The sequence below is a fragment of the Heterodontus francisci genome, chromosome 13, assembly GCF_036365525.1.
Source record: "Heterodontus francisci isolate sHetFra1 chromosome 13, sHetFra1.hap1, whole genome shotgun sequence".
NCBI lineage: Eukaryota > Metazoa > Chordata > Chondrichthyes > Heterodontiformes > Heterodontidae > Heterodontus > Heterodontus francisci.
The window spans coordinates 34823969-34836551 of NC_090383.1; the positions used below are offsets into that span (position 1 = coordinate 34823969).

The 12583-nt window shown below is 40.4% G+C and overlaps 1 protein-coding gene across 2 annotated transcripts in view; it reads right to left on the minus strand.

Annotated features, from left to right (window-relative positions):
• LOC137376331 (cell cycle control protein 50A-like) overlaps positions 1-12583 on the minus strand; it is a 60679-nt gene that overhangs the window by 45035 nt on the left and 3061 nt on the right. The window contains exons 2-3 of one of the 2 annotated variants that reach the window (XM_068044655.1): positions 9008-9121; positions 3020-3127 (exon numbers count right to left, since the gene is read on the minus strand). In XM_068044655.1, the coding sequence (XP_067900756.1) occupies positions 3020-3127; positions 9008-9121 (222 nt within the window). The remainder of the gene's footprint in view (positions 1-3019; positions 3128-9007; positions 9122-12583) is intronic. The other variant, XM_068044656.1, reaches the window with a different exon arrangement.

Consider the following 12583-nt stretch of genomic DNA (forward strand, 5'->3'; position numbering starts at 1 on the left):
TTGTAAGATGGTTCCTTGGGAATAGCTAGAGTGACTGTGAACATGAGAAATTAAGCCAATCTGGACAGAGTAAAACCATTTTTACTTATTTTAAAAGCACTGAGAAGTGTTTGAAGAAGTTAAAGCTGGTACCTGACTGTCAGGCAGACCCTCACCTGCCAAGAATGAGGCATATTAATTTTGTCATATGAACATTAATTTTAAACTGTTGCTGGAGCGAAGAAATTACTTGTTAAACAGATCAGCCGTGGCTGGAAAAAACATTTACATACTAACAGACAGTCCTTGGAGACAAATGACCATTCCCTGACACATTCAACCTACTTTGATCACCAGACATTGAAGGTGAGGAAGCTCATATTCTAGGGCGACTGCTAAGATGGCCGAATCCACAAACACACGTTGTCAAACCAGCTAGTCACATGATTAACCTGCTGGGCAACCTGAGTTTTTTTGAATTGTACAAACAGTTTGGGAGACGGAAAGACTGTTTGCTCCTGGACTGAGAAGACCTCTCATGCCTGCTCCGATCTCTTTCTCACGGAACTCTAAATCCACTGAAGACGTGAACCTCAAGAGAGAAAAGTCTCCTGCATCAAACAAGGTTTAAGAAGAATACTGGGCCCCAACAAAAAGCAAGATCTACCTACAATCAAGGACTCTACAACGAGCTCAAAAAACAGTAACCAAAACCATCTTCAGATATTGCATCAAACTTTTCCACTTCATTTTTTCTGCTCTTTTCTGTCTCTATCTGCATGTGTGTCTCACGTATGCATAATAGCATGGGCGCGTTGTGTATCCGTAGGTGTTAAACGAATTAGAGTTTAAGTTTAATAAAGTTCAACCTTTCTTCTTTAAACCTAAGAAAACCTGTTTGGATGGTTTCTTTGCCTTACAATTGGAAAGCAGTGAAGGATTTACAAAGGGGAGCTAAAACACGGTGTGTTTAAAATTAAACCTGAGGGAACCCTAGATCCCTTTCTCACCTGATCTCAACACTGACAATAGGTGGGAAATATACAACGGAAAGGTCAGCAACAAGCCACAGACCCTGTTTTAGTATATCCACCGTCTGCACTACTCTGAAGAGGTTGCTAGGTTGTCTCATGAGATAAGTAAACAACAGAATTATCTACTTTAGAGGCCATCTTTGAAGGACAAAGATGCAAGTAAAAGGACGCATAAGTAAAATGAATCCCAAATCCAATCATGCAGAAAAGCACAATAGACAGATGTGAAGAACACAGTGACATAGCAGAGGGAAATAACTGTTACTTGACAAGAAGCATATGCACATTGATACTAATAAATGAAAGGAAATACAACATTTAAGCCAAAAGGTTTTTGGGTTGAGTATTATTTTTAATCACTGTAATCTATTTCCAAACCAGCACCCACTAATACCTCAATCTAGTGTTATGTAACTTAAAAGAGACTTGCCAGACTATGGGTCGGATTTTGTTTTCCTCCCGACGTCGGGCTCCATGGCAGAGGTCCAGAAGATCGGAGGATCAGTGGCCTGCCATGGAGCCAGACACCTGATTGCTGGGACGATCTTCCCAGTGGCGGGAAAGCCCTGTGGCGGGCCCTCCACCGCACTGTGATGGGACCAGACTTTGCATATTTAAATTAGGTGTTTGCATTAATTAAAATCTAATCCGCAGCAATCTTACCTGCAGTTCTGGATCTCCAGTGCAACAGGCTGCAACTCACGCACCTTCACTTTCCCATCCAGGGAAAACTGGCGCCACCAAGATGGGGAAGGGGGTTCTCTGCATTTGTAGTGTAGTGGCAGGGAGGGCGAAAGGGGTAAACTCTGCATTTTGTGCAGTTGTGGTTGGGGGGGTGGCGAAGGAGTCAACTCTGCATTGGTAGTGCAGATTGTGAGGGGAATGGGAAAAATATGTATTTTTGATGTAATTGGGGAATGGGTCAACTCTGCAGTTTCTTCGCAGGGCTGGCAGCCCTTTAAAAATGGCGCCAGCGCTTGCGCAGAAACAGTTGACGCCGTTCACGGCGTTGCCGAGGCTGGCCCCATCATGAGATTGGGGGGGGGGGGGGGGGGGTGAAAGATGGCCGACCTACATACAATACTGAGCCCCTGGGCTCATCATCGCGGCAGCGCGTGGCTGGTGCATGCCGGCCACCATTTTCTATGCTCACCATCGCTCCTGGCATCAGGACTATAAAATCCAGCCCTTTTTGTCTGCAAGCACAAAATTAATATCCTGAACTGGTTTGGGAAAGTTCATCAACTATATACATACAAACTCTGTCCTTATATATCTTTAATTATGTGGTGATAAATAAACCAGATTGCTGGTATACAGTATTGATTAATTTCACTTGAAGTTCAGATAGATACTCAAGAGTGGAGCCAAGAGAAGTCTTGTAAGATATAGAATGAGCATGAATGGGTCTGAATACATAAAAGAGGTACTTGTTTGACAAATGTGGTGTTACTGTAACTGCCAGCGCAGATCCTCGGTACCATTAGGGGGATAAAATAATGACAAAGCAATTTAAACTAAAATTGTAATGATGTATAGAAAACATTAATTATCGATAATTGGTGTTATTACAGGTCAGTTGTACTCTGCCCATTGACTGCCAACAACAAAAAAAATCCACAATTGGAATTAAACTCCCCCTAACCTTCACTATGTACTTCATGAAATGAATGGACAAATTGGGAGTGGTGGTAAGGCAGAAATTTCTTTTCATGGCTGAAATGACAAAAGTTAGAATTGTCCAAGCTTCGCTCATATGGCAAAATGAATGAACTGCCATGTATTCTCGATGTAACTTCACTTAATAAATTGAGTAGAAAAAAAAAAGTATTTTTTGAGTCAGCAAGAGATCAAAAAAAAGTACTTATTTTTTCCATTCCACTTCTTGCTTGAATGCTTTCAGAATCATTATTGTAGCTTTTACAGCGCTACTTATAGAATGAAATTCAATGTCTAACTACACATCTGCAACAATTACATTCCAAAAGCAATTCTACTTCACTTACTTCCAGAGAACTCTTATCACCATTAAGCTGACTGTCATCTCTTGATTTGACGTATCGTCTATGGTTCTGGTAGAAATTTGATAATCCATAATACATGAAAACATTTCCCTGCAAAATACATGAAGTTCAAGAAAAAGCTTCAATTGCAAACTTTAAAATGGAAACCATTGAAATCTTTTTGTGCTAAAGATTGCATAGTATATCATGCAAAATTTCTAACATGATCATGACTGAGGTAGATACAATCCATCTTGATTTAGTATATAGGTATAATGTAAACACTTTTTGCTCTGTTTCTAAGCGGCAGTGACCAAGAAACTGAATTACAGTGACAGGATGGATGAGCTTCACCTGGTATAGCACCAAGGCTAATGTTATTTCATCCTTTTTATTAATTCATTCATGGGACGTGGGCATCACTGGCCAGGCCTGCATTTATTGCCCATCCCTAATTGCCCACGAGGTGGTGGTGATGCGCTGCCTTCTTGAACCACTGCAGTCCATGTGGGGTAGGTACACCCACAGTGCCGTCAGGAAGGGAGTTCCAGGATTTTGACCCAGCAACAGTGAAGGAACGGCGATATAGTTCCAAGTCAGGATGGTGTGTGACTTGGAGGGGAACTTGCAGGTGGTGGTGTTCCCATGCATTTGCTGCCCTTATCCTTCTAGTTGGTAGAGGTCACGGGTTTGGAAGATGATGTCTAAGGAGCCTTGGTGCATTGCTGCAGTGCGTGTTGAAGATGGTACACACTGCTGCCACCGTGCGTCGGTGGTGGAGTGAGTGAATGTTTGTGGTTGGGGTGCCAATCAAGCAGGTTGCTTTGTCCTGGATGGTGTCGAACTGCTTGAGTGTTGTTGGTGCTGCACCCATCCAGGCAAGTGGAGAGTATTCCATCACACTCCTGACTTGTGCCTTGTAGATGGTGGACAAGCTTTGGGGAGTCAGGAGGTGAGTTACTCCCCGCAGGATTCCTAGCCTCTGACCTCTTGTAGCCACAGTATTTATACGGCTACTCCAGTTCAGTTTCTGGTCAATGGTAGCCCCTAGGATGTTGATGGTGGGGGATTCAGCGATGGTAATGCCATTGAATGTCAAGGAGAGATGGTTAGATTCTCTCTTGTTGGAGATGGTCATTGCCTGGCACTTGTGTGGCGCAAATGTTACTTGCCACTTATCAGCCCAAGCCTGGATATTGTCCAAGTCTTGCTGCATTTCTACACGGACTGCTTCAGTATCTGAGGAGTTGTGAATGGTGCTGAACGTTGTGCAATCATCAGCGAACATCCCCACTTCTGACCTTATGATTGAAGGAAGGTCATTGATGTAGCAGCTGAAGATGGTTGGGCCTAGGACACTTCCCTGAGGAACTCCTGCAGTGACATCAAGGGCAGTCACTCTCACCTCATGAGTTCAGCTCGTGTCCATGTTTGAACCAAGACTTGTAATGAGGTCAGGAGCTGAGTGGCCCTGGCGGAACCCAAACTGAGCGTCACTGAGCAGGTTATTGCTAAGCTCTCCTACGTCTAGCAAATAACTGTGGGTTAGGTTTTGGGAGTAATTCACTTGTCCCTTTTGCTAGATGTAACCAAGTAAAAAAGATAATATTGTCTAGAACTTGCTGTGTCAGTCATAAGTTCATCTTTTTGTCCTACGTCATTTCCAGTCATTCAGAGTTAATGTTACATCTGGCTATGGCTATGTTATGCCATCAACAGACGCGCATTGCATAATGGTCTGAGAATACGAGAGCCTCATGCGACAAACAAAATAGACATATTTCCTCCACTGCTTTATTGTATTGAGCCAATTTCCACTGCTGAATTGAAACAATTATTACAGCAAAAAATATCCAGTTTCTAATGTCACATGGGTCACTAAAATCATGTGAAAAGGACTCAGCGCTGGTAAATCTATCAAGAGACAAGAGTTTGAAGATCTGTTACAGTAATGTTAATGAATCTCAACAATCGTTACTCGGACTCTTTTTTTTTTAAATTATAATTTTGTGTTATTCCCTGAAGGCACTTGGGCTGGTGTATAGATGTGTTTACTACTCCAGAAAGTCTCAATAAACTAATCTAAAAATCCATTCTTCAGACCTTTATTTCTAATGTCATCTGGTGTACTGCTGAGACGTTTCTCACAAAAACATGTCCTGACTGCCTCCAAGGTCCAAATAAGCTTTATTGGATCATGCTGCCGTCAATGTATTTAACTGTTCCTTCAATGCATCTTTGATGCCCTTGCTCCTGCAAAACAATCATGGTTTCCCAAGCCTGCCATTTCCTTCAATCAGAAGGATGAAAGCTCAAATATAACTTACATACATCCAGTCTCTGTAACAGGCCCTAGATCTGGCTTGACACATCAGGTTTTATCATCTCACTCTCTGCTACTATTTCAAAATTATTCTGACGGGCATCATCTTCTACTGCATGACTAACCATAATTCAACCCTGGCCACAAACACACTCCCTTCCGCACCAGCACAGGAACCCGTCTGGAGTATCTAAAAGGCTCAGTCTTCTAATTGCTAGTCTCATTTGAATTACATTAAATTTGATCTGTGACCCCCTAGTCTGCACTTAGAAACCAAGTTAAACAAACAGTCTGCTTACCCTACATTATTAATGCCACCCAATCTATATTTCAATGAAAATCAAATGAACTTTGTGATGCTCTCTTAACTTACAGCCAAGTCTTTAAACCATGTTAAATATGTCAATGCCACCCTGAAGGCAGATTACTCAAAACTGCCTTCCAAATATTTCAGATTTGACTTTACTAGCATCCTAAAAGGGTGATGAAAGCCAGTTAAACAAATCATAATATATAGAGATAAAGGTTTCTACAACTCCTAATATCTCAGTCCAATCTGTTGTTGTCTGCTGTATCTTACAGACAGAAATATTATCGGAAGAAACAGTTATTTTGGTGTCGATTATTCCCAAGGAAACTATTATTGAATCAGGAACGGGGAGTCAACAAAATTAAGCAAGATAATGGAAAAATTAATGGCACTGAAGAATGACAAATCCTCAACCAGATTAATTTAAAAGAAGCTGGTGAGAACATTGGAATATTATAGCTAGGGCATCTACAAAGTTCTTTCAATTCGTGAACGATTCCTTTAGATTAGAAAATCGCACATGCCACTGTGCTATTTAAGAAAGGTAATGGGGGAAGTCAGGGAATTATAGCCCAGTTAATCTAAAATCGGTTGTCAGGTAATTGCTAGACTCTATATTAAGGATATGTGGCTCACCACCACCTTCTCAAGAGCAACCAGGAATAGGAACATAGGAAATAGGAGCAGGAGTAGGCCATTTGGCTCCTCGAGCCTGCTCCGCCATTCAACTATGTCATGGCTGATCTTTTAGCTCAATGCCATTTTCCTGCACTGTCCCATATCCCTTGATATCCTTAATATCTAGAAATCTATCGATTGTTAGCTTGAATTTACTTAATGACTGAGCCTCTACAGCCTTCTGGGGTACAGAATTCCAAAGATTCACCACCCTCTCATTGAAGAAATTCCTCCTCGTCTCAGTCCTAAGTGGCCTACCTCTTATTCTGAGACTGCTTCCCCTCGTTCTAGAACCCACCCCCAGCCAGGGGAAACATCCTTCCTGCATCTACCCTGTTGAACCCTGGAAGAATTTTCTAAGTTTCAATGAGATGACCTCTTATTCTTCTAAACTCTATAGAATATAGGCCCAATCTCAATCTCTCCTCATAAAACAATTCTGCCATCCCAGGAATTAGTCTGGTGAACCTGCGTTGTACTCCCTCTATGGCAAGTATATCCTTCCTTAGGCAAGGAGACTAAAACTGTACACAATATTCCAGGTGCGGTCTCAACAAGGCTCTGTACAATTGAAGCAAGACTTCTTTACTCCTGTACTCAAATCCTCTTGCAATAAAGGTCAACATACCATTTGCCTTCCCAAATACTTGCTACACCTGCATGTTTGCTTTCACTGACTTATAAACAAGGATACCCAGGTGCCTTTGGACATCAACACTTCCCAATCTCTCACCCTTTAAGAAATACTCTGCTGTCACGAATGGATGTTTTTCCTCCCAAAGTGGATAACTTCACATTTTTCCACATTATATTCCAACTGTCATGTTCTTCCCCACTCACTTAGCCTGTCTAAATCCCCTTGAAGCCTCTTTGCATCCTCCTCACAATTCACACCTAATTTGTATCATCAACAAACTTGGAAATATCACATTTGGTCCCCACATCCAAATCATTGATAGAGATTGTGAATAGCTGGGGCCCAAGCACTGATCCTTGCAGTACCCCACTAGTCACAGCCTGCCAACCTGAGAATGACCCTTTTATTCCAACTCTCTGTTTTCTGTCCGTTAACCAATTCTCAATCCATGAGTTAACAACAAATACTGGCCTTGCTAGTGACACTCACATCCCATGCACAAATTTTTTTAAAAAAGGGTGACTGAACACCTTGAAAATTTTCAGCTGATCAGAGCAAGCCAGCATGGATTTGTAAAGGGTAGGTCATACCTGGCAATTCTGATTGAATTGAAAGAGACTGTTAGCTAAAGTTGAAGCTCATGGAATTGAAGGCAAATTATTGACCTGGTTAGGAAATTGGCTGAGTGGCAAGAAACAGATAGTAGGGGTTATGAGCAGGTACTCTAATTGGCAGAATGTGACTAGTGGTCTCCCGCAAGGATCTGTGTTGGGGCCTCAACTATTTGCTGTATTCATTAACGACTTAGATGATGGGATAGAAAGCCACATATCCAAATTTGCCAGTAACACAAAAATAGATAATATTGTAAGCAGTGCAAATAGAAACATAAAATTACAAAATGGGCATAACTGTGGCAAATGGATTTCAACATAGACAAATGTGAAGTCATCTACTTTGGACCTAAAAATGATAGATAGAACAGGGTACTTTCTAAATGGTGAAAAGCTAGAAACAGTGGAGGTACAAGGAGATTTGGCAGGTTCAGGTACATGCATCATTAAATTCTCATGAACAGATACAGAAAAGAAGAAAAAAAAAGGCTCATGGAATAGTGGCCTTTCATGATCTCACTGATTGGTGCAACAGGCTGAAGGGGCTTATATGGTCTACTCCTGTTTCCATGTCCCTAACTGCTGCACACAACTTCAAAGAAATACACCTTCTCCCCATCTATGTTTAAGATTCTCCAAAGCCATCTATTAAGAAAAGTACATATTTTTCTGAAATAAAGTGCAGACACTCTTTCACCCTCACACCCCACCAATTGAGGTACATCCAAATTACTCAAGTCCAGAAAACTTTGCTACAGAGTGCTGCTGGGGTTTAACCAGGTAAAACTGTGGAGCTTACTGCAGAGTACTTTTAAGTTTCCCATTGCTTGTTCAACTATGATTACCCTACCCAGGAGGGCAATGACTTGCAGGGATAGCTGAACCAACTGAGAAAACTCCCAGTCCCCAATAACAGGCCTAACCCTTCAGATTCCATTTGAGAACCAGACTGGCTAGTCAATCATCATCAGTGCTCAGGAGTACTGTGAATCTGTCTGGTTCAGACCTCAGATTACTGAGTCTACCACAGTAATTTGATTTAGTTCTGAACTTCCATCTCCAGCATAACATCTTCCAGCCAGTTTGACCCCAAAGAGAATCCATTTACTCCTCCACTGCCACAAGGCTAGTTGGTGACAGTCGTTAGACAACTGGCATCTGTGGGTTGAAGACATTGTTAGATAGGCAGCAGGTACTGGGAGCTCCCAACAGCATTGTGAGCAGCACAACTCGCCATAAAATGTGAAAGTATAATGCCACCTTTGTTCTAACCAGTGAATGGACATACATCACACGCTATAGAACAGATCAATTAAGAGGTGCAACAGCTGCCTGCCTCCATGCACCTAATCATGGTAGACAGTGGGCCCTGGATATATAAGCCATGTTCTTATAACTGACCAATTATACATAGGTAATAAATTCATACCTCAAATGGTTGCTCCAGCTGGAAGTGAACGTCGCATGTACACGTAGTATTCCACAAAGCATTCAGAGAACAGTTATTACAGGGAGAATGTGGCTCAGTACCAGTATAATCAATCTGGAGAAATTAAAGAAGCGTGTTAATGTAAAGAAGGGGCGACAACACAATACCTGAAATACTTTTTATAGAATGGGAGGCAGTTCTAAAATCAATTACACTTAATGCCAAAGATCCAAGATTTCAAAACTGACCCAGAAGCCAAAGAACTCACTAAACAAATTGAAGTTTGATGCATATTTCCACCAAAATTTTCAATACTGCACATTTTTGTGGGGCAACAGTGGGTAGAATATCCATGCTGTCCATTAAATGTAAAACTAGAAAGAACTTCATGCCGAATGTTCTGCTATCAAATGACACACTACCACTGTAGTTCCTGATTTATATTTTGTGCAGCCAGACCCACCTTGAAGTATATGGTCCAGTCTGCTGTTTACAAGAGCAGGATACACTAGACTCCATTTCCCAATTCTTCCCTAACGTAACAGTAAGTGGGCCGCTGAGCCCAGACTAGGAGTTTCTCCACAGTAAGGAAGACGGTATTCAAGGCAATCCACATCACCCTTACACACTACCTACGAAACTGTCTCAGAAGTGATGGAGAACAGATTTGCTGCCCAAAATCCCAGACACAGAATGGACGATCCAAAAAGCACAAAATAAAGTGAAAGACTTGATTCTTCGAAGATCAAAAATCTCAAAACTGTTTGCAATGCCAAGTACCTTATGTCTATACTGTGTTTTAAACAAATATCACCGGATTTTAGCTGTATTCTCACTATCACAGTGCATGAAAATAATTTGAGCATATTAACACTCAACGATTATTATACTACAATCCACACTTACCGTTCAATGACCTAATAGTATTCACATTTTGAATCATGGATAGCCTACACAAGTATTACTTCACCTACAACTACAACCTACAGCAAAAGAACTAGTGCTGACAAAGCTGTAATCCAATAGTAGAACGGCACAGGATTTGATGTAATATTGTGTTGGTTTCATTCCATGAGGAAATTTTAACCTCGCGTTCAAAGCTTTAATACATCTCTAAACTATAACAGTCTAAGGGTTAGCAACATCTTCTGACTAAGCAGAATAAGTTACTACTTCAAAACATTGGAACTTACAACTATTGACTAAATTTGCCATGCAAACAAGATATAGAAAATACTTATCAAGAGCCTTTGCATCCATGGAATAAGTGGTAAAAAAATTGGTCAGACTTCTCATTTCTGGCCGTTATCTAATGATCCCTGCAAACAGCGTATTATGTGCGGAACAGATCACCCAGGGAAATCTATGTATGATCACTCCGTGGGTTATAATATCTTGTTCCAAACTTAAATTGCCTGCATTTAGAAGCTAAAAATGTTTTTTTTAAAGATCTCTCACTTCACATACAATACTTGCTTTTCAATTATTTCAAAGTGTGCCTTTGCAAGATGCTGTAAGCCAGCAAGTTGCATCATTAACTTGCCGTGCACCTTAAATTTTGAAAGATAAAGAAGAAATCGATGCAAAGGACAGAACTCAAATTCCAGTATCCTATACAACATAGGAGAAGCTGATTTAAGTAGTACCATCATACATCAGATTTCTCAAAATGATTCACACGAGGATTGTTATGTATGCAAAGGCAGAAGCCATTCTGGGTCAGCAACATCACAAACAACAGTGAGATGAAAGACCAGTTAATCTGTTTGTTTTACTGGTATTGATACTATATAATGGTGCTCCATGATCTAACAGACAGCTTGCCCCATGTTTCCAAAACGTGCGCCAAGCTAGTTGACAAGTAAAAGCCTTGCCTATTAATAACATTTTGAGGGTGTGGGAAGCAGAGGGACTTGATAAAACTCTCTTCCATACTCCATCCTGATAGATGTGAAAGGTCCAATATCCAAGTCAGATTCCTATTGCTAGTTCCCCTTTCATGGCAACATTATTTAAGATGGGTCGCTTGCCTGTAGCATAACTTTGAATTGTTCATAGGTTTTTTTTGGTTCTCTTATATTTTCAGCAGCATCAACATCACGCGCAACTAGAAAGCTACCAGAAAACGACACCACCCTCTGCCGGGTGGCTAATAATCTGTTCTATTCTCTAAAAAAAAAATGCAGGTTCTGCATTTCCCTTGTAACCCTAGTTAGGTACAATTGTAGCCCAGAAATCCCTGATTTTCTTCATCTGCAGTAACTATACTTCTTCATTTCTACAAATTCTGTGCATATGATGTGACTGCAGTAAAAATGGAGCAGAATAAGAATCTTGAGCATGGTGCTCAATGGACAGGGTCCATAATGTATCCAAAGCAAGCGACTACATGGGAATCCTAAAGGGTAACAGGTACAGAAAGAGTTCAGAACTATACTTATAAAAAGAATTAAACAAATAAAAGTTAGGGGGAAAAAATGTAAGATATAAAAGTCATCAAGAACACCAACAACTGAAAGCAGTGGGATTCTGCAAAGAAAGGACCATCTTTTAATATTACAACTGTAATATTACGGAAATATATAATACTAGAAGTGTATTTTTCTGTATAGTGACAATGCAGGATAGTTAGAACATCGCAGTGCATTTTGTTAGTACTTCTTAACCTCAGTTAACTGCAATTTCACATGATAAATTCATATGGGAATACTGAAAACTTTTCCATCTGGTTTAAGAATTATCGAAAATAAATTTCTAAAACTAATTCTCTTCAACATCAAGAAATGTTTATCTTTAAGGATTGAGGCAAACGTAATGCTTTTCATAAGGATATGTTAGCACAGCTAATTGAACCAACACCCTTTACAGAGTTTACACACAAGAGTGGCACACCTTGAAGAAACAGAACATTTAATTTTTTTTAAACTTACAGAACATATAGAACTTATTCAACAACTAGTTGGATTTAGTCATCAAAATATTCCAAGCTTCTCTGTATTTCCTGGTAATTAACTCCAATCTTTTATCTGTCAATCTAACCTTGGTTAAGTTACACTCAGTTATAAACAACTCTGATGCTGCCCTGGGAATGACCTAAACCCTTCAATTATGGTTTTGTAATCCCTGCCAATTATATACAAGCACACTGGCTCGTCTGAATAGTATCCAGTACCCATCTCTCCCAATAGTCAACTCAGATGGCTTGTGCCTGTCACATTTTCTATCATATATTCATCATTAGTGGTTTTAGGGTTGTGGTCATAATGTCTGTTTTTAAGGTAGTGATTAGGTCAAATCACAACTTAAATTTGGGAGCAGTGTGGTTTTAGGTTCTATTTTGTAAACAAACAGTTGTGAATTGCCACTCATCTAGGCACCGAGAACATGGTTCACTCATACCTAACAGAATTTCTATTAACCTATAGAATGTTGTGAAAGTTACTAATTCAGGTAAGACATTCTTCTGGTGGTTACCAATGTGTTTGCTTATCTGGCCTATCAGTGGACTTTTCCTGTTTGTTACAGGAAAACAAGTCAAAGACTGACAAAGATCTGTCATATTGACTTGGAGTTCTT